The following is a 23,323-nucleotide window of genomic DNA, read 5'->3' on the forward strand; positions in this document are numbered from 1 at the left end:
CTAAGGTCACCTCTATGTTACACTGAGACATCAAAGAAGAGCTTTATGTGGAGAAAAATCCTTCTAGACAATTTTAATTGTTGCATCTGCATAGTTTCCATAATTGTGCCTACTTTTTCACCCATGGTTTCTCAGAATTACTAGTTAGCCTGCACATAATGCCAAGGCAGGATGAAACTTTAAGTCCATTAAATGCATTCCCACATATTTTGAAATCTGCTTTCAGGCAATGGGTACACTTAGATTCAAAGATATAAATATAAATATACATACATACATACATATATATGTATATATATATACACACACACATACATACATATATGTGTGTGTGTGTGTGTATATATATATATATATATATATATATACACACATATATATGTATATATATGTATATATATATATATACTCTGAGGTATAACTACTTGCTTCAAGTACTTTCTCTGATGAATTGTGATATTTGATTTATTCTGAGGTATTTTTCTTTTCATAAGGATTTTTTTTTTGGTATCTTAATTGGAACAAAAAAGTAGGACAGATCTAAGTTAGAGCTCTAATTTGGGATCTTAGACAATGTAAGCTTAGCTGGTTCACCACATCTACATCTGGAGAGAAGATAAAGGGATTCTTGGGTCAGATTGTATACAGATGTTCTGACTGCTTTCCTAAGTACTGTGACCTTTAAAGTAGTGGATAGAGCAACTACCTGTTTCCTGATTTCCCCCACAAGCTCTGGTCAGATTGTTTGTACATTGCCTTTTCATACTGTGTCCCACAGTCTAACTTGTTTTCTCAAGATTTCACTACTCTCAAATGTACAAAAATATTTATCAAATTTATTTTCACAGTAGTAAAAACACTTGAAATTAATGAAGTGTTCATTCATCTATTGGGGAATCACCAAATAAAGTATGATATATAACTATAATGGGATTTTACAATATAAGAAATGGTAAAATGGAAGGTTTCAAAAAACCTAAGACTTAAATGAATTGATGTAACATGACCTAATGAAGTGAGCAGCACCAAGATAACAATTTAAGCAATAAATAACCTTACAAATAAAATAAAATTGTAGAACTCTGATCAATACAAATGATATACTATGATTTTAGATGGCTGAAGACAAAGCTGATAACCTCCTGACAAAGAGTTGATGGGTCCAAATGTATACATTCACTATGGAAATGGTGACTGAGGAAATATGGCTGGTTTGTGTAAGCATACTGTTATGTGCCACTTCTTTTTAAATTTTCAACAGTATTTTATTTTTTAAATTATATATAAAGAAACTTTTAGCATTCATTTTTACAAAATGTTGAGTTCTGAATTTCTCTCCCTGTCTCCCACCCTTTCCTTTCTTCCTTAAATAGCAAGTAATTTTATATAAGTAATACATAAGTAATTTTATATAAGTAATACATTTGTATCATATAAAACCATCTTGATCATAGTTGTAAAAGAAGAAATAGAGTAAAAGAGAAAAAACCTATGGTTTTTTTTTTGTTTACATTGTGAATATTTGAATTCATAGGTAATAATCTTTATAGCTTTCTGCCTCATTCTAATCAGTCAGTTGACAAGCACATTTATTAAACACCCACTATGTGCTAAGATATGCTAAGTGCTGGGGAAACAAGGAAAGGCAAAAAACAAAACCTGCTCTGAAGGAGCTCACAGTCTGATATGGGAGAAACATGTAACTATCTATGTGCAAGCAAGATATTAGTATTAATTAGTATTAAGGGACATTAAGAAATTAGTATTAGTATTAAGGGACATTTAAAAAAGCTTTCCATAGAATTTTAAATTAAATTATTTTTTTAATTTAAATTTTTTTAAAAATTAAATTTTAGTTTTAAAATTTTTAAATTAAAAAAATTCAAACAAATTTAAAATTCTATGGGATTTTAGTTTTAAGGAATCCAGGGAAGCCAAAAGATGGAAATGAGAAAGTAGAGAATTCCAGGCATGGAGGACAGTCAATGAAAATGCCTAAATTCTGGAAATAAAGTGTCTAAATGTAAAGAACAGTAAGAAGGCCGGTGTTTATGGATCACAAAGAGCATGGGGAAGAAGGTATAAGAAGACAATAAAAATATAGGGGGAGAGGTGATGGAGGGGAGGAAAGGAAGCAAGTTGTGAACGGTTCTGAATATGAAACAGAAGATTTTATGTTCTATAAGTCACAGTAATTCACTTGAGTTTATTGAATAGGAGGGTAACATGGTTAGACCTGCTCTTTAGAAAGATCAATTTAACAGCTGAGTGGAGAATAGAACTTGAGGCTGGGAGATCAACAAAAAGCTTGTAGCAATAGTTCATGCATGGGGTTATAAAGGTCCACACCTGGGTGATGGTAGTGTCAGCAGAAAAAAAAGAACATATACAAGAGACAAGCAAAGGTAAAATTGATAGAACTTGGCAACTGATTAGATATGAGGGAGAGAGTGTGTGTGAAAGAATGAGAAGTTCAGAATGATACTTGGATTGCAAGTCTGAGGGACTGATGATGGTGCCCTTGACAATAATAGGGGAAAAAAGGAAGAGAGAAGGAAAATAAACTTAGGTTAGATAATTATTTGTACACAAATCATTTGACAGGATTCCCAAAGTAAAAGTTGATTAAAAAAAAAGCTATTTTAGTAACCACACTGTGATTCCTTAATGACTTATGATTTCATTTGTAAATAGAATTAGAGACATAGTGCCATATTTGACATTGTAGTTACATGATTTTTTAAAATGGATTGTTATTATCAGTCATTACCTGCAATCTTGATTCTCCTACTTTATTATCTGTGATCTCACTATGCCACTTAATATCTCTGGGTCTTAGGAGGAAATACAATGATTTGTTTTGGACATGCTGTGTTTAAAATATTTATGATACATTCAATTTGAAGTGCCCAATAGAAAGTTGGATATACAATACTGGAAGTCCAGAGAGAGGTTATAAGTAGAACTGAAATTCACCAACATAAGGATGTTAATTGAATCCATGGGAGCTTATGAGATCACCAAATAAATTAGTATAAAGGAAGAAAAGAAGAAGGCCTAACAGTGCCTTGGGTGGTACCCACAATTAGCAAGTATTGCCTGAATGAAGATTGAAGAAAAGGAGAATGTTAATGTTGGCCATCCACTAGATTTTTTTTGCTAAAAGTACAATAAAGTTGAGACATTATTTATTCTATTTTATCTTTAAATAAATAAAATTAAATTTAACACTAAATTATGCTAAAGCTGATTCTTCCTCCAGTGTGGTATAAAGTTAAGAAGATACCATTTTTAAAAATGTGGAAACCATATTTAGTTTTGAAAAAGGCCAGGAAAAAACTGACTTGGTTTAGGTATTAGGTATTAGTAACTTAGGTTAGGTATTTGTGTACAACCAAAAATCCATTTGACTGGATCTCCAAAGTAAAAGTTTATAAAAAGTCAAACTATTTGATTAATAGCACTGTGATTCCTTAATGATTTAACTTATGACTTCATTTGTACATAGAATTAAAAGACTTAGTGCCATATCTGATATTGTAGCTATATGATTTTTTAAAAAATGGATTATTATTGTCATCCATTACCTAGAATCTTGATTCTCCTACTTTATTACCTATGATCTCATTAAGCTACTTAATATCTCTTGACTCTTTTCTCCAATCGATAAATGGTCAAAGGATATGAACAATTTTCAGATGATGAAATTGAAACTATTTCTACTCATATGAAAAGGTGCTCCAAATCATTATTGATCAGAGAAATGCAAATTAAGACAATTCTGAGATACCCCTACACACCTGTCAGATTGGCTAAGATGACAGGAAAAGATAATAACGAATGTTGGAGGGGATGTGGGAAAACTGAGACACTGATGCATTGTTGGTGGAGTTGTGAACAGATCCAACCATTCTGAAGAGCAATTTGGAACTATGCTCAAAAAGTTATCAAACTGTGCATACCCTTTGATCCAGCAGGTTTACTACTGGGCTTATATCCCGAAGAGATACTAAAGAAGGGAAAGGGACCTGTACTTGCAAAAATGTTTGTGGCAGCCCTTTTTGTAGTGGCTAGAAACTGGAAACTGAAGGGATGCCCATCAATTGGAGAATGGCTGAGTAAATTGTGGTATATGAATGTTATGGAATATAACATTATTTTCTGTAAGAAATGACCAGCAGAATGATTTCAGAAAGGCCTGAAGAGACTTACATGAACTGATACTAATTGAAATGAGCAGAACCAGGAGATCATTATACACTTTAACAACAATACTACATGATGATCAATTCTGATGGAAGTGGCTCTCTTCAATGAGGATCCAAATCAGTTCCAATTGATCACTAATGAACAGAATCAGCTACACCCAGTGAAAGAACTCTGGGAGATGTGGACCACAACATGGCATTTACACTCTTTCTGTTATTGTTTGCTTGCATTTTTGTTTTTTTTCCCAGGTTATTTTTTCTAAATTCAATTTTTCTTGTGTAGCAAGACAACTATGTAAATATGTATACATATATTGCATTTAACATATTTAACATGTATGGGACTACCTCCCATCTAGGGGAAGGAGTGCAGGGAAAGAGAGGAAAAGTTGGAACAGAAGTTTTTGCAAGGGTCAATGTTGAAAAATTACCCATGCATATATTTTGTCAATAAATAGCTATATAAAAAAAGAAAAAAATATCTCTTGCCTTTCAAAATTGTTTTGGGACTAAATAATCTACAGATTATATCCAGCTCTTATTCTGTTTTCCCACAACTCTATGAACTTATTTGCTCTCTTTCTTCCTAAGAATCCTGACATGTTTTATCATAACTAAAAGATTAGAAATATGAAAAACTGTACAACTGCATATTCTAGGAAACATACTCTTATATCTGAAAGGGAGCTTAGAGAACAGATTATACAATCCTTTCCTTTTAGAGATTAAAGAAACCAAGGCCCAGAAAACTTATTTGGGTCATTCAGAATTACATAGGACTATGTTGAGACTAGTATCTAGATCTCATGACTATCAGTCAAGTTTTCCAGATGAACTAATTCTTTTATATCTCTTCAATATCTATATATCTATATCTCTCCTTCATACATATGACTTGCAATAGTTGTTTAAGAAAAAGGAGTTTCTAAATATTCTTATTCTTCCAGAAACCTCTGACAAAGTTTATATTTCTGATGACTCATTTTCCTTTGAGATTAGACCTTTTGATGGTCAGAATTGCCATGTTTTTAGTAGCCTTAGAGGGAGATAAGAAAGATAGGGCCCAATTACATTAAGATGCAACCATCTGGGCATCACATGGGACAAAGAATATATATAAACCAAATGTAAGAAAGAATAGAGAGTAAAAACGTATCAATAAAAGTTGTCTTTTTTTTGTTTTTTAATAGTAAAAACATGCATGACTTATTTTAGGGGGTCATTTATTTACCGATATGTCTATTTATTTACTGTTTAGTACATGTGAAGCATTTACCAAAATGGAGTGAAACATTTGTGATTTCTGAATGACAAGCTCTTCTGCATTTATATTGATTTCTTCCCATTCTCCTTAATGTTAACCATAAGGATGAAGGATCACCAGGAGAAATCAGATAGCCTCTGACTCCCAATCACATAACTTGAAACAAAAGTTGGAATTTGTGGTAAGATTCTTTTTTTCTACCTAAAACTGATTTTGACATTTCCATTTGTTCATTTATTTCCTTAAGACTTTCCGTTAAATCTCTGCTGGTTGCCAAGCAACACCAGCAATATTCTATGCATAAGCATTAGGCACTAACCTCTGTCAGTGTTTCTCTCTTTTCTGATAAAAGGCAAAGAAAATTTAATGACCATTTCCTAAGAGAGAATGATAATGGTGAATTTTTTTTTTTTTAAAGTATTTCTGGAATGAAATCTGGAAGCTTGTGTTCTCTGTTAACTGGACCTGGATGTGTGTTAATTTTATTTAAATGTATCTGAAAATGATACATTAGGGTTCTTCATAGAAAATACAAATGCCTTTGTCATTAGAAACAATTGTACATGATCTTAACAATCTCTTTGAACCCAATTATTTAATTAATTGATCTCTCTCTAGTGATATCTAGCACAATTAGAATATAGGTTCTCCAAATAAGAGAATCATTATTTCCAATTTTTGTCTGTAGTCCATGGCATAAGTCAGACCATCCATCTACTTTTTATCATTCTTGCTACACCGACCTTGCTATTAGTAAAACCAAGGAAATTAGTTCTTTACTGGATGAAGATATATTTTTTAAAATGCTATTAGTGCAATTTCATGCTAAGTTCTTAAATTTATCTGAGGATTATAATTAGGTATTGGGCATTTTCTGTTTTCACAACCTGTACTTTAAGAATTTGGTAAATATAAATCAAAATGCTACAGAAAGTAATCATAAAATTATATTATCATTACTCATAAAATGAAGCATGTGTTGCCATATTGTGTTGTATGGTGTAATAATTGTAGTAATAGGCAGCTAGGTGACACATTGCAGGCAATAGATAGAGCACTGAACCTAGATTCAGGAATACATTAATTCACATATGGTTGTAGGCATTTACTCACTGTGTGACTTAGTTAAATGACATAATCTCTATTTGCCTCAGTTCCTCATCTATAAAATGGGGACATCCTAGAGAAGGAAATGCCAAACTACTCACTGTCTTGGTCATGAAAATCACATGGATAAAATCACATGCAGAGTTGGATGCCCTCAAATCACTGAACAATAATGAGGTGATATACTGAATAGAGGAATGGGTTTGAAGTCAGGAAATCCTAGATTCAAATCCCGGCCTTAAACACTTGCTCTTTCTATGCTGTGTGACTCTGGGTAAGTCACTTAACCTGTGTTTGCCTCAATATGTTGATCTGTAAAATGGGAATAGTAAAAACACTTACCTCTTAGGGTCACTCTGAGGATCAAATAATATAACTATAAAGTTCTTAATATAATGCCTGGGACATAAATATTATTATTATTATTATTATTATAATATTATAAATATTATAATATTATAAATATTATTATTATTGCTAAATATTATCATTATTGAGAAACTTCTCTTAAAAGTAGTTGCTATCACATCTTTACTACCCACTTGGTCTTCAACTCCCTGATATCTGGCTTTCATGCCTATCTTTCCAATGAAACAAAGTCAATTTTTAGGTAGCAAATACAAAGGTTCCCCCCCACACACTCAAGTCCCCTGTTAACTTTCTGCAGCATTGGATACTATTAACCATTACCTATTTCTTGATAATTTTTGAGCATTCACAACATTTCTGAACCTGTCTTATTGTTCCTTCTTCATCTCTTTTTGCTATTTAAACATTCTTTTCTCATGCCCAAAGTATAGTTATCCCCTAAGACTCTATCCTTACTTTTCTTTGTTCATTTTATAGTGAGTATGTTCATTTTTTTCATTTTCATTTCTTATTTTTTATCTGGTTATTGCGATCCATTCACATTAATTACTTCCATGATTAACTTTATGCAAATGACCCCCAATTGTATATATTCAGATTCAATCTCTCTCCTGAACTCTATTCTTGAATTTTCAAAGTGCCTTCTAGTTCTTCATTTGCTTACCTTTCAAAATACAAAATCCCTCAAATGACTAAATGGACACTCCTCAAAAATCTACCATTGTTATCTATATAAATTCAGATTTTCCTTAGGAGCCTCCCAAATAAAATATTCTCCAAAAGACTACCAAACTGAAGGTCTCCAGAGTTGTGCTGACGCCATTGTCCTATACCTGTGAAACCTGGACAGCACACAGGTGCCAGACAAGGAAACGGAATCACTTCCAATTGAATTGTCTTAGGAAGATTCTGAAGATTATCTGGCAGGATAAAATACCAGATACTAAAGGCCTTTCTCAAACTAGACTTCCAAGGATTCCAATTTTCTGCAGAGAGCACAACTCCACTGGTCTGGCCACATTGTTTGAATGCCAAATGTGTGCTTGTCAAAAATTTTATTTTATGGAGAAAAAGAGGTCAAAGCACTCACAAGGTGGTCAGAAAAAGCAATACAAGGTCTCTCTTAAGAACTTCAGAATCAATTGTATGGCATGGGAGATGCTGGCAGGACTGCCCAGCATGGCTTGCTCTTCAAAGTGCTGTGCTCTATGAGCAAAGCAGAACTGAATTAGCCCAAAAGAAATGTGCGATGCACAAAATTAGAGAAGCCGTCCCAAATGTTCATGGGGACTGTCTGTGTCCGACCTCTGGCAAAGCACTTCAAGCTCATGTTGATCTGAGCAGCCAGCTGCACACACTGTAACTAAACTCTGACATAGTGATGTCATTTTGGTGCTCTTTGAGAACGAAGACAACGACCATGCCAACCGTCCTTGAAATCGGAGGTTCCCCTTTGATTCATTTTCCTTCACCATATCTAATCAGTTTCAAAGTGCTGTGGATGTTAAAATTTTGACTTCACACATATCATTCACATTCTTCCTTTCTATCCCACGTAAACTGCTACTGATCTAATTCATGCTCTTATCACCTGTAACCTAGATGATTGAATTAAACTCATAATTGATTATTTCCCTTCTTGTCTCTCCCTTTTCCAGTTTATAACTCACAAAATGCTCAAAAATAATCATTTTAATGTACAGGCATAAAATTTTCATTTTTCAGCTCAAAAATCTTCAGTGTCTCCTTTCTTCAAAAAGAATAAAATACAAATTTTTTAGGCTTCAATTAAGTGCTTCCACAATACTCATTGTAAAATGGGGATAATAATAACACTTAAAATCTTGCCAGGCTAGAAAAATGAGCTCAATATAAGAAGGTGGAAGTTACTAAGAGTCAAGGACATATACTGGATAGTTTAAGTAAGAAAGTTAGAAAGAACTCTGCTCAAATTCTGCTTCAGACATTTAACAGTTTTAAATGATTCTGGTTAAGTCAATTAACCTTACTTATGTTTGATTTTATCATCTGTAAAATGGGGACAGTAATAGTATCTGCTTCATAGAGTAGTTATAAGGAACAAATGAGATCTTTACATAGAGTTTTTTATAAATCTTAAAACAATCATCATCATCATCATCATCATCATCACTTTCATCTTCATCATCATTCTCAGCTAAGATCAATACAAAATTCTCTACTTGGATTTAAATAAGCAATTTCACAAGTCCAAAACTGTAGCTAAATAGTTCCTATGAAAAAGATTTGGGTCTTTTAGCACATTCAAACTCAATATTAGTGCTTAGCATGATCTAGCAACTACATGGCTCTTTGAGATTACAATGAAAATGGCATAGGATCCTGAATTTGGGAAAGAGGGGGAACAAGAATGTATTAATTATCTATGTTGTACCATGGATTATGCCAAATGCTTTACAAACTATTGTTTCATCTGCTTTTGTAATTTTACAATCAAAGAAACTAAGGCAGATTCAGGTTAAGTGACTTACCCAGGATCACACAGTGTCTAATGTTGTAACTCATGTCTTCCTGAGTCCAAGCCAATCAGACTGTTCATTGTACTACTTTGCTGCTAATGTGGATTTTCCCTTTGTGAAATGATATTTAGAGAACTGTATAAGAATGCAATGACAGGCTGAAGTACATCCAAGAGAGTGATCAGAATGATATCTAACAGAGCCCATCGTTCGGATGATGGAAATGAGAAACTCAGTTTGGAAAAAAGAAAATTAGGGGAGGGGCACAGGAAGTCACACTAGCTTTTTCAGATGTTTAAAGGGTCTTCATATGAAGAGCTATTCGACTTGTTTTGCTTGGACCTAGAAGGTAAACTACTGGCTTCAGGAAAAAAGCTTCCTCCTAACATTTCTGAGGAATCCTAAAGTGAAATGGTCTGCCTCAGAATAGAAGAGGTTTCTTACTTGAGGTCTTCAAGTGAAGAGTATATGAGGACTTACCAGGAATACTTGTTGTTCATGGGATTCTTGTTTGAGAACAGGTTGGACCAGATGGACTCTGTATTCCCTAGCACTTTAAGAATCTGTGACAACATAATCAGATCTAAGTGGTATGGCCTGATATGTGATAAAAACCAAACGAACAACACTTGCAAAGATAATAAGAGAGATTCAGAGAAAATGGAGGGTACTGTGGATTGGAGTACATAGCAAAGACTTTACACAAAAGTTAAGATCTAATGTAAGTTTTAAAGGACATACAATTAAAAATCAACAGTAAGGAGGGATGAATGGAAAGAACAAATAGTATAGAATATATATATATGTTATATATATATTATAGTCATAGAATTCATTTCTCATAAAAAAAGCCTCATTCACTGGGGAAGACTCTTTTGATTACATTTAATTTATTTAATATTATTAAATATAACAATATAATTTTAAATTATTTGAATTTAATTACATTCCCCAGGCTAAACATGACCACATGGTATAGCACAAACAATTTTTGCATATTTGATTAGGTAAGAAGGTTCTGTTATCTGAGAAAATTAAGATGCACAGGTGCAGCTATGCTGGTACATTGGACACAGCCACATCCCATTCTGGGGCATGTGGGGCTCTAGCCTGCTTAACATGCTCGATATTCAGTTAGAATTTTTTCCCAGACTACTCTGCAGTTCATTACTTTTAAAAAAAAATGTCCACCTTAACTTTTGGACCTCCTAATACCTAATTCCTTTTTATCTCTCTGAATAACTATTTCTTAGTAAGCCACTCATTTTCTAAGACCAAATCAAAGAAAGGCTGCAGGCTAGAGGGCAGCAATCTGCTTGGATGAAATCATTGGTAAGAGTAGAAGTGAAGAATTTGCTTCTTTCTCAACACTTGAAATTTGTGGGAGCTATAGAAATTTGAAAATGATGGTAAAAAGTGCCTCATAAATGTCAGGAAGTAAGATATTTGTATTTTTCCCCATAGCATGCAGTAATGAAAAAAGCACTAGACAAGGATGGAGCAAAAATGATTTCAAATACTAGCTCTGACTTGGAGAAGTCATTTAATATTTTGCCTTTCAGTTTCCTCAGTCTCTATAGTACATTCATTCATATACATACATATATACATACATACTTACACACACATGTACATGCATGTTATACATTGGGCATATGTATATATGAAAGGACACATAGCTATACATGCAATGGGATTCTTGAAAAAAAATACATTATTCTTCCTTTATCTTACCTTTTCTTTGATATTCACATGAGTGTTGAGTTCAGCCATTTTTCTCTTATTATAAATAAGACCTATAAAGAATAGAAGAAAGATTAACTTTACAATGTTAATTTCTACATGTTATATTTGTATTTTTTCTTATGCCATGGTATAAAATTTCCTTCTGCTCAAGGAATAAATATTTCTTAATTTTTTTAGATTAAAAATGCTTCAAAATTAAAGCTCTACTTCAGATATGCTCTATAAACATGTTGCATTAACTCTTATAGAGGACATAGTCACTTTTATTTGGATTGTATGGAAATGAAATTAACAAAGGTAGATGGACATAGATCAAAATCTATTTCTTCATATTCTAAACATAAAAAAGAGTAGGAGTTAGAGGAAAATGAGTATGGAGCTAAGATTTTACACATTTATACTGTCTCAAAAGAAAATTAAATTCATATTTGTCACGACAAAAATGCTTTTTATTAAGTACCTAATTCATTTAATAATCATTCCATGTGTATTTATGGGCTATGTAAGACTATACTAGCATTACAGGAAGAGGTGGTCCCTGAACGCAAGGAACTTAAATTCTAGTTACAGTGCTACACAATAGTTACAGTGCTAGTGCTAGAATTTGAATAATAAATACAATGTGAAAACCAGGTAAACCCAAAAGTTTCCTACACAGGATGCTTTTCTTCCAAACCTCCCAACACGAGAGGTCTAGCTCACATTACTAATAGTGAACTTTTTTTTTTTAATGTAAGGGGTATAGTTCTATTTTCCCTCTGCTTAATTATCCAAATTCTCTCTGCTCTGATATCTTTATCAGGTAAGGACGCCTCTTTGGTTGAGCTACAGAATCAATTGACTGATCAATGAGCATGATATATGACAAGACTCTTTATCCTGAGGTATGAATCTCTGAGTCAAGGAGGAAAAAGAAGAACAAGTGGCAAATCACACAGGTTAGACAGCTTTAAGGAGCTTTATAATGTGAATGATTTCTAAGTTCCCTAGTCAAGAGACATCCAACCCAGGGGTGGAAGATCTAATCTTGAGACCAGAGGATTCTAGTTTGAATCAAACCCCTGAGAAGAAATTGCTCTTAGGAGGTGTGGAGGCAGAGGTGGAGTTTCACACGATTTCTCCTCTCCTTTCCACTGACCATATCCCTGGAGCAGAGCACAGAGGAAATAGCGTTCCCAACTGAGAGTAGAGAGACACACTGATAACACATGGGCACAGGCAGGTATAGGAGCACAATCACCAAGAGAGGAAGCAGCTTCAGGGAGTGTGACTCGTGTGGCAGGGAGACTGTTGGATTTGGAATTTTGAAAGGCACTGAACCTCAGAGCCCAGAACCTTAAGGAAAACTTTATGAGGACTCTACAAGGGAAGGAAAGATGACTAGTGTAGGAGTTAGGCAGTTTTTCACAGATTCATGTAGTCTTTGCCTGTGCACCTATTAATTGCATTTTAATTTGAAGCCACTTTTTCCAAGGACCATGTGTATGTCCAAAAGGACAGCCTGCTCCAGATTTTTTTTTGGCAGGATTTTTTGTGCCAACTGTTATTCCTATATCATCTTATTAAATATCTCTGGTAAGAACTAATTAAGTCTATTGTCTGTTAATCAATAGGAAGTACATCTATCGGGGATCATGAGCAACTGTACTAGAAACCTTGATTTCTCAGGGTTACCTCTAAAATTCTAAATATATAATCAAGTTAGTACCCAAGCTGGTCCACTGATCAAATAGGAGTTGTGGAAGAAGCACCTGGGGAAGTACTCTATGAATATCTAATCTAAATTTGTCACAGACATGGAAAATCACTGCTAAGCTTTTTTTTTTTAAATGGTTTTGAGCTCCTTTATGCAAGGACTAACAGGCTTAAAATGGAGAAACATGATTTATAATGCAGGGGAAAGATGGTTTAGAGAGGTCAAAATAGTTGTTCACTAGATATATTTAACATTTTATCAAACAACAATTAAGTAATGGCTTTGATACTCATTTCTGTAATTTTTTGCAAGCTTTTTCTATACGTGGTTTTCTTAGGGAGTACAAGAACACACTTTAAGCAACAGATAAATATTCTCAGTTTCTTCTCAAGTAATCATAGAATGTAATTTCAAGTCCAGTTTTTTTGCCCCTATGATGAGATATGGAACATACAACTTTTTAATTCTGTTACCACTCAATAAACACTTTCCAAAACAAGAATTTAAAGAAGAATTTTACTTCATAATGTTATCTTTATAATGTTTATCTTTACATTACTTTATAATGTTAGCTGTAGTGGGCCTAAAAACATTGTAGGTGTTTTTTTTAGCATCTTATTTCCCCCCTTTTCGCTCCTTTGTTTCTTTCACTGCAGAGGCAGAAATAGGTCTTATAGATTTGTAGTAGATATGGGATTTTCTTTGTTATATTCATTGCCACAGGAAAAAAGTCATCACTAAGTAGTCTGCCTGTTGGTAATAAGATAGTCCATATTTATCTACATTGGTCTTTAGAAAGCAGGACTATTCATTAGTGGTCTAGCAACCAATGAATGGATGTCTTGTTGAAAGGAATAAAATATGCCAGTCTTAACACACTCACTATAAATGAAACCAGAAGAGAGATAGAAATTACAGCTAAACATAAAGATACTCACAGGTTCTCCTATGAAAGGCAAGAATAATCCATAATATTATGGGACACTTGTTCATCATATATACCATGCTCATGAGGGAAGCATTTGCAAAAAGATCACCTTGAAAATTTATTTATTATTATTACAATTTATGCAGCAACATCTGTTGCTAGGGATAAAAAAGTAGATAAATTCTACAACGAATTTGATAAGAACATTTAAATTGTCAATATTTAATATTCATTGATTTCAATGCAAAGGCAAGCAGTGGTTAAAGTTAGTTAAAATGTTAGAAGATGTGATTCAGAAAGTAATAAACAAGAGAAGTCAAAACTATACAAAAGTTTCACACATATTCATGAATTTTTTTCTGAGAAAAGAGTTGGGAGACTTGAACACAGTGAGCACCAAAAAGCATTACAAAAATTTTGATGGGTTATATTCTAATGTTCAATCAGCTAATGAGTACTTATTATGTATCTTGTATATATCAGACATTATGTTGAGGATGAAGAGAAATAATAAATAGCAGAAGGAGCAATCTGTGAACCAGATTTTTATGTATATTGTCAGACTATTTAATAAAATTAATAAAAATTTAATAAAACCAAACTAGAAGAGTACAAACAGGAAGCTATTGTGCACAAATGAGGTGATTCCAATCTAATAAATTTAAGCTATGGGCACTGGAAAATAGGAAGTAGGATAAAAGAACCAATTATTTAAACCAACAACATTCAAACAGCTAGGTGGCATCTTAAGTAGCATGTCAGGCCTAGAGTCAGGAAAACTCATCATTCTGAGTTCAAATCTTGACCTCAGATGCACTTACCAGCTGTGTGACCCTGGGCAAGTAATTTAATCCTATTTGACTGAACTTATTCAACTATAAAATGAACTAGAGAAGAAAATGGCAAACAACTACAGGATCTTTGTCAAGAAAACTCCAAAAAGGAGTCATGAAGACTCATAAACGACTGAAAAACAACTAAACAATGACATTTTCTGAAAGAAGTTTAACTGATATGAATTAATTGCCACAATAAAGGGACCGAAAGGGCTTAGAAAACTCCTTGGCCAACAAGCTCTCCCTTCTTGCCACACAAAAAGATAGGGAGTTAAGGAAATTACTGTTTTAGAATATAGACTCATTTATAAAATTTTATAAAAGAACATAATGGAAAGTCATGAGCAGTATTGCTTCACAAAATAGAGAGAAATAATGGAAATAACTTTATAGGAAGCTTGGTGAGCTACTAGGCTGAGCAAAATGATCACAAGAGTACTTTAAGATTGATGGAAGAGAGAATAATGAAAAGAGGAAAATTTTCAAATTCCTTGAGCAAAACCTTATCTTTACCAATGATAGAAGAACTACTACAATTCAGACTACCATCACATCTTCAATATTCTGCATGAAGAAGGAATGGCACTGAAGAAAACTAGGATGAGAAAAGCTGTTAGACTAGATCAACTATTTGCAGAAGTCATCCCTCAGGCAATTGATGCAGTTTTGAGGATCAACTATTTATTGGCAATACACAGAGTATTGGCAAAGAATAAGCTATCAAAAGCTTAGGGAAAAACTCATATGTTAGTACTGCCAAAAATATGTCAACTGAAAAAATACCATTAACTGTCATATCTTCTTTCCCATCTCTATAAAATCTTATTAGACTTACTGCACATACATAAAGAACATCCATAAGAGATAAGAGACGCTAACAGGGCAGGCTTTTGCAAACAATATTCTACAGTAATACAAAATCATGGTTTTAATTTTTTATATTAAAAAGGTTTTTATTTGATAGAACAAATTCAAGTATATGTCAAAATCATAGATGAATTCTTGAAAGATATAACAGAGATAACTTTGCTGAACAATCCTCTGATTATTAATATCCAGTGTGTCATAAAACTCTTGTCAAAAATTTTTTTTGCCACTGCCATGGAGGATGTCCAACACAAGGTCTAAAGGAAATAAATTTCTTGTTGGTGTGTGAGTTTCCATAGGTAACTTTGTTGGCAGATAACTATATGCTATTTTAGCAAGCCTAGAACATTCTAGAATTGCTGAAATGAAACCCATAATTATTTCAAAGATTTTAGCACAACTATACAATATGAAAGAACCAAGTAAGTGAAGAATGCCTATTGTCCAGACCAATACATGGTTAAATAGACAGATGGTTCACCAGTTAGTTAAAATGTTAGCTATTTTGGGCAGATAATTCATTTGAAATAGGCCTAAAATTGAATAGGAGTAAGACTGGGCTAGATTGAATTTGGAAAATTATACAGTGCTTTTAATGATCACAATATTCTCCCTGAAACAAAACCCATTTTAAAAAACATCAATAGACCATTTTTAAAAACATCAATAGGCCATTAAAAAAAACATCAATAGTCTTTTAGTAATGTCCAATATGGCTGTGAGTCAAGGAATCCTGAAGAACTAAAGTTGAAGCTTACTCAAATGGCAAAGGAAAGACATTTAATGGCTATAAATAAGATGAAGAATATTGCCAATTAAAATTTTTACACAATAAATGACATAAAAGATTAAAAGATTTGATTTTGAAAAAAGTCAGAAATATATAATCAGAAAAGGAAGTGGGTATAGGTTACGTAGTAAGAAGCAAGGATAACAGCTGGGCTGCCCATTTGATCCATTGGTACCTACGTACTTTTAAGAAATCTTGAAGAAGGGCCCTAGCATGTTTGGTGGATCCCCTGTGGAGGACTGAGGGGAGGATGTGGACAAATGTGGCACTTGATGAGAAGGCATAGATAAGTTGTAATCTGTACCACCACAGGGAATATCCACTTCAATGAAGATAGATTTCCTCCAAGTATCAAAGCAAGGTAGCTCTCAGAGGCAGAAATAATTTATTTTTAGAGTCTTCAAAGTGGTCTACATACATCCTGCTTCCCTGGAGATAGAAACTCTGTATATTCCCTACTCATACAGTCAGCTCTTTTTACACACTCCATAAATAATCCTCTTCTATTTAGTAGACATTCTGCAAATAACTCCTTCCTAAAAGGAAATTCCATATCTTCTACCGTGGCAGGTGGGAAAAAACAACTTAGCTATTAAGTAGCAGTTGGCATTTATCCTCATCTACTCCTACACTTGATATTCAAAATGGATACTACTTACTTTCTGATATTTTTTATAGTCATTAATGGTATATAATATGAAAAGAGGTAGGCAGAGAGAAATAGGAGTGGGAGGAGAAAAAATATAAAGAATATCTGAGTAGATGTTTCTAGAGAACAAAATAAAAACAAAAAACAGAGTCAATCCATAGGATTGGAAACTCAATAGGATAGGAGTCAATCCTATGGATATTTTGCCTACATATTGCCAAAGATCTGGACATTTCACAACATGTAATTTTGTGATTTTTTTTTATCTTGAAATTTTAGGATCATGAAAAAATAATCTGAATTTTTCTATACATAGCATAAAGAAAGGTATAAAGGCTGCCTCCCCATGATTTATTGCTATCCCATATAATCAAAAACATCTGAAAAGTTTGGCCACTTTGTTAAAAAGACAACTCCAGGGCCTTGTCCTTCATAGGATTGTGTAGTCAGGTCAAAAGGAGTTGGACCAATTGAATCTGCAGCAGTCTAACTTAGCTGTTACTACACTAGCTGTTATAAGGACATTTCAAAAAAAAATTTAGGTGGCACTTTTGATGGACAGGATTTGGTGGGGCCAGTGTTCCTTGAAATGGGATGTCCCAAATCATGGAAAATCATGGAAAGATTTTCAAGAGACACAGGATTAGAGGTCAGAAAGAACTGTTTTGTCTATGCATGGATTCAAATGCTGAAAACCACTCCTGTGGCTGGGGATTAGAAGTCTTGGGGGAAAAGAGGAGAAGAGGGGTTCTCCCTGTTGTTCATAAAATCACCTTAACATAGAGAGTACAGATGACACCTGCTGGATTGTTCCTGAGGTGAAGATTATATAAGAAAAACTCAAATATTTGGGAAAGTGAACCAGTCAGTAAGTTGTGAAAGGCACTAATTTCCCCATGTATATAGCATGCTATAATAGAAAGACTCTTGTGCACTTGAAATCATAAGACATGATTTTCAGTCTTGGTTATGCTATTAACATGCTGAATGATCTTGAAAAAGTCACTTAATTCTCGAAGGTTGTTTCTTTAGTTATAATATGGGAATGTGATGGGCTACATGATCTCTAAGTCTCCTTCCAGTTTTGCAATTCTATCATTCAATTGTTTAGGGTTTCCCCCCCTCAAATGCTTGGAGAAGAATGCATCTGACATGTAATGTTATCTCATCATACACGTCTTTAAGTCCTGTATTTAATTTCTCTGAATGCATCTCTGCTGTCCTGACAAGCCTATTTCCATAAACAGTTTCAAACTCAGATATCTAGTCTTTTTCTTTCGAAGAGAAACAAAAGGGGTAGAAAATTCAGTACAACAGTATCAGCATCTATATATATATATATATATATATATATATATATATATATATATATATATATATATATATATATATATATATATGTCCAGGCAAGGGAGAAAGGTGGAAGAAATGCCCCTTTCCTTTTTAATTTTATGCTTACCTTTTTTTTTTTTTAACAATGGGCAAATTCTTACACTGCAAACTCAGCACTTTTACCTTCTACTCTATAAAAATACCTACCTCATTTAGTAAACATTTTGCAAAATGATTGCGTCTCAACAGGAAACTCCATTTTCTCTTCTCTGGCAGGTGGAGAAAGAGGTATGGAAAGGAGAGGATTGTAGAAAGTGGTCAAAGAATACTAACAGTTTTCTGAAGAATAAATGAAAATGACCAAAGGGAAAAAATGTGTCCCAAATCACTGATAATTCATAATGAAAATCACATCTCTGTGGTTTCACTCTTCACTCAGGATACTAGTAGACAATAAAATCCCTAAGTAATTAAGGTTGAGTAATTAATGTTGCAGGGATTATCAAACAATAGACAATTATACAATATTGGTTGAGCTTCAAATTGGTTCCACACTTCTGCAAAGAATCAGAAACAAATAAGAAAGGCAACTAGAGTGATAATATTCAGATACCATGAAATATTTACCCCAAAAGAGTCAAAGACAGAAGAAAATCTACCATTTATATGAAATTACTTGTAGCAGAATCTTTTTGTTTGCAAACAACTGGAAATAAAGTGAATATCCAAAGTTTGGGGAATCAAATTATGGTATGTGAATATAAAGAAATATTACTATCATCAGAAAACATGAATATGAAGAATTCACAGAAACGTGGAAAGATGTGTATGAATTGATCATAGCTAAATAGAACTAAGGGAATAAAATAATAATACTTAGCGCCTTTATATAATGCCTTAAAATTTGCAAAGTGCATGTTATGTAATCTCATTTAATCCTTAAAAACAACCTTGGGAGGTAGGTGTTGTTATTATTATTCCTGTTTTACAGAAGAAGAAATTGAAGCTGACAGAAGTTAAATAGTTTCCCAGGATCACACAGGCAGGATTTGAATTAAAGTCTACTTGAGGGGCAGCTTGGTGGCCTAGTGGATAGAACACTAGCCCTGAAGTCAGGAGGATCTAAATTCAAATCTGGCCTCAGACGTATAACACTTTCTAGCTGTGTGACCCTGGGCAAGTCATTTAATCCCAACTGCCTCAGGTGAGGGGAAAGGTCTATTTGACTTGTTTGACTCCAAGTCTGGAGTTCTATTTCCTATGCCACCTAACTTTCAGTTACCACAATAGAAAATAACCACAAAAGATAAAACATAACATTAAAAGATCTTAAGATTCAGATTATTGTAATAATTTGCAAAAACTCCAAAGAAATGATAAAAAAAACCACACCTCTCTCCTCTCAGTAATATATATATTTTACTGAGACTATAGGCAAGAGTGTGATGGCAAATACTTAATAACCTGGATCTACAAGAAAATTAGAACATAATTTTAAGCTTAATTGGGGGGGGGGGGCAATCAGGTAGCACAGTGGATAGAGCACCAGCTCTAGAGTTAAGAGAGCCTCAGGTAGTTTCAGATACAGCCTCAGACATTTACTAGCTCTGTAACTCTGAGAAAGTAATTTAATGCTAATTGCCTCAAAAAAGGTTAATTTGTATTATTATTAATATTTTTCTGTCACTTTCTTAAATCTAAGCAATAAACAAAACAATAAATCAAATCTTGATTTGTAGCATTTGCCATTTTTTGAGGTGTAAATGCTTATACAAAAAATTTATTGGCTCTGAGCCATTTGAGCTGGTTCCAGCATACCCTTGCCGATTGGCATAAGCTATCAGACAGACATCAGCAAACATGGAACAGGGGAGAGGGAATTGCCTCTGCAGAGGACCTCAATACAAGTTCCTGAGTGATCTTAGATAAATCAGTTAACTCCCGTGGATCTCAGCTTATTCATTTATGAAACTGATAGCGCTGGACTGAATCATCTTTGATGCATATCTTGGTTTGTTTTTCCTAATTGCATTTATCTGTTATTAGGCAGATTTCTATTGTGGGGATGGTATTGGCCAGTAAGCCAGCGAGGTGGCATCTGGGGCACTGGACTTGGAGTTAGAAAAACCTGAAATCCAAATTCTTCCTCACATACTCTTTAGCTCTAGTCTGGCAACGCTTTAACTTCTCTCAGCTTCAGTTTCCTCAGTTGTAAAATGCTAATAATAATAGCATCTACTTCACAGAGTTGTTTTAAAAATTAAATGAGATGATATGTGTGTACACATAGAAACACAAATATTTTTTCCAACAATGCCCTATATAAGTTACTTATTATTTGTTACTAATTCAAATCAAATGAAATATAAGAAATCAAGTATTTAAATGATTTTATTGAGTCAATACAAAGGACTAGTCTTGGCAAGAATGTGAATTAGCAGAAGCATTATGTTCCCTGCTAGCCACTCAAAAGGATTCCAAAGTTCCCTTTGGATACTGATCCACATTTTAGATTTTTTTTTTTCTTCCATTAACATTTCTCTGTTACATCAGGGCCTAGGGCTACTCCCTCAGGTAACCTCATTACTTCTCTCCCTAAATTAGTAGAAACAGGTAAACAGCTGGGCATACCATTTCTAAAAGGATGCCAACTCCTAAATGAGATATGAATGTTGTGAATTTCAGGAATGGTGGCAAGTGAATAGGAATGAGACATGGGGAGGGAGTGCAAAGAGCCCTTCTAGGGCTTCACAATGTGGAGGTGGCTGGCCATGGCTGCCTAAAGGAGGTGCTTGCTTCACTGTTACTGTTGAACATTCAAATCTGACCTCATAACAATCATGAAAGATTTCTGATTTCTGGTGAAAATGACTATTATTGGAATGTTTGAAACCTTCTCAATTAACCAACAAATGATAAATTGAATGTATTCAACTACAACTACAAAAAGTCCTTATCTATTAATTTAAACAAAATTGAGATGTTTAGAATAAAAATCAAATCATGTTCTCAATGTAATTTTAATGAGTCAAGATGATTTAAAATATTTTTAAACTATAATTTATTTTTCAGTAATAACATCATAATGTAATTCACATCACCTGATTTTCAGATATATTCTTGGGGGAAAAAATCTTAAAAAACAATAAAAAGCCTCTTGATTTTTCTTAATTCATATGCCTTAAGATTTCATTTCATTTTAGAAATATGTATTCTATAGTTATAAAAATCTATTTTTATAAAAAATATGGCAAAACTTAAAGAAAATCAACTTCATTATTTTGGTAAATCATCAAAATGGTTCTCCCTGTTCCCCTTTACTGTATTTGTAAAATTATTAAATGAATAATCCATATTAGTTCATATGGGTATATTTCATATACCCACAAGCGCAATTTATAAAAGTGAATGATGTCCTAATTCTTACTCAATTCAAATCAACAAATGTTTGCTGAATAACAATTATGTTCAAGGTAGTATTTTAGAAAGAAGATACAAAAATAAATAAAGCCCAGTATCTTGTCCTTGAGAAGCTTACAGTCCAGTGAGAGAGACATGATGTAGACACAATGACTGTTATTGAGGTAGGGTGGTATAAGTCTTAGAATCAAAAGACCTAAGTTTCAATCATGACCCCAACACTCAATTGTGTGACCCGAACAAATTAGTTACCTTCCCTGAGTTTCTGTTTTCTTATCTGCAAGATGGGGGGGAAATCTACTTTCACTGCCTAGCTCAACTGTTCTTTATAATTACCAAAGTGCTGCATGAATGGGAGCTATTATTACCATGAGGTTTTGTGTCCAATGCTTGGTAATGTTACCTGGCACAAATAGGTATTTAATAAATATTTGGTGAGTTTAACTAACTTACCTTATTAAGAGCTTAGTCTTTCTAAACTGGTATTCTTTTTGTTACAGAGGCTATACCAGGCAGAGAGTAAGCTAACAATGTGTGCAAAGCTACCGAAAGGGAAATATGCAAGATCAGCTCAAAGTAAAAATCCAAACTGACGTGTTTTCTATTCAAAAATTTTATTTAATATAAGTTAACCCTTAAACTTCAAGGATATATGATTTTGCCTAGGTACCTGGGAAGTCCTTCCACACTAATGCAGATCATAGATTCATTAGGGCTTAATAAAAGATTTTCATGAGGTAATAGGATTATCCTGCAGCTAAAGTGGTGATGTGCCTCTTCCAAACTCTGCTAGGCAGATCTTTGGGTGAAAGACACACAACCTATGATCGAGCCCCTACCTGGGGTCTTTTCAGTTTCCTGAAATCTTTTTGAGCTTATACTCCTTTCTCATGACCTATAAGAACCAAAGGTTTTTTCATACCATTTTAAAACATAGATAAAATAGAACTTTATGAAAGTATCTTAGGCAATCAAAAGTTTTGTTGGCTTATTTCAAAAAGAAAAAATTTAACTTAAAATATAAATTTATATAACTACGTAAGGGACAAATTATGGCATTTTCGGACATTCAATTAATAAATCCAAGGAAAGATAATAAGGCAACACAATTCAAAAATATGAGTTTTCATTTGCTTTCATTGTTTCCATAAAGGACTATTTTGAGTGGGACTTTTGAAGGCATATTTAGGGATTTCTAGATTTCAGCTGGAACTTTTGGCACCTCTCTTCTATTCAAGCACTATCTCCCTTTCCCTTCCTCTTTTACTAAAGAATGTATTCATTTGGTAGTGTCTAATACCCATTCAGTGTTTCTCAAACTACCCTCTTAGTTTATATTTCATCCCCAAACTGCTGTCTGAAACCTTCTTGTATTAAAACAGTGGAAGGACATAATGGAAACTGAATGAAAACCTTCCTGTCATTGACCAATTAGATATCATTTAGACTCAGGTCAGTCAGCAAAGGTCTTACTTGGTGGTATGTACAGGTTTTTTGTTTTTTTTTTTTTAATGTAGTATAAGAACTAGTGAAAATTTTTGACAACTTAGCCAGGTAGTGATATTTGTGGGGAGAGGAAAAAAGATTACTTTCTTTCCCTTAAGAGGATCCTC

The 23,323-nt window shown here is 33.6% G+C and overlaps 1 protein-coding gene across 3 annotated transcripts in view; it reads right to left on the bottom strand.

The window, feature by feature from the left end:
• SPATS2L (spermatogenesis associated serine rich 2 like) overlaps nucleotides 1-23,323 on the bottom strand; it is a 222,937-nt gene that overhangs the window by 87,516 nt on the left and 112,098 nt on the right. For 2 of the 3 annotated variants that reach the window (XM_051985915.1, XM_051985917.1), the window contains exon 2: nucleotides 11,181-11,242. In XM_051985915.1, coding sequence (XP_051841875.1) covers nucleotides 11,181-11,219 — 39 coding nt within the window. In that variant the 5' untranslated portion in view covers nucleotides 11,220-11,242. Of the gene's footprint in view, nucleotides 1-11,180; nucleotides 11,243-12,330; nucleotides 12,413-23,323 lie in introns of those variants that run through there. The other variant, XM_051985916.1, reaches the window with a different exon arrangement.

Source organism: Antechinus flavipes, chromosome 3 (genome assembly GCF_016432865.1).
Source record: "Antechinus flavipes isolate AdamAnt ecotype Samford, QLD, Australia chromosome 3, AdamAnt_v2, whole genome shotgun sequence".
Classification (NCBI taxonomy): domain Eukaryota; kingdom Metazoa; phylum Chordata; class Mammalia; order Dasyuromorphia; family Dasyuridae; genus Antechinus; species Antechinus flavipes.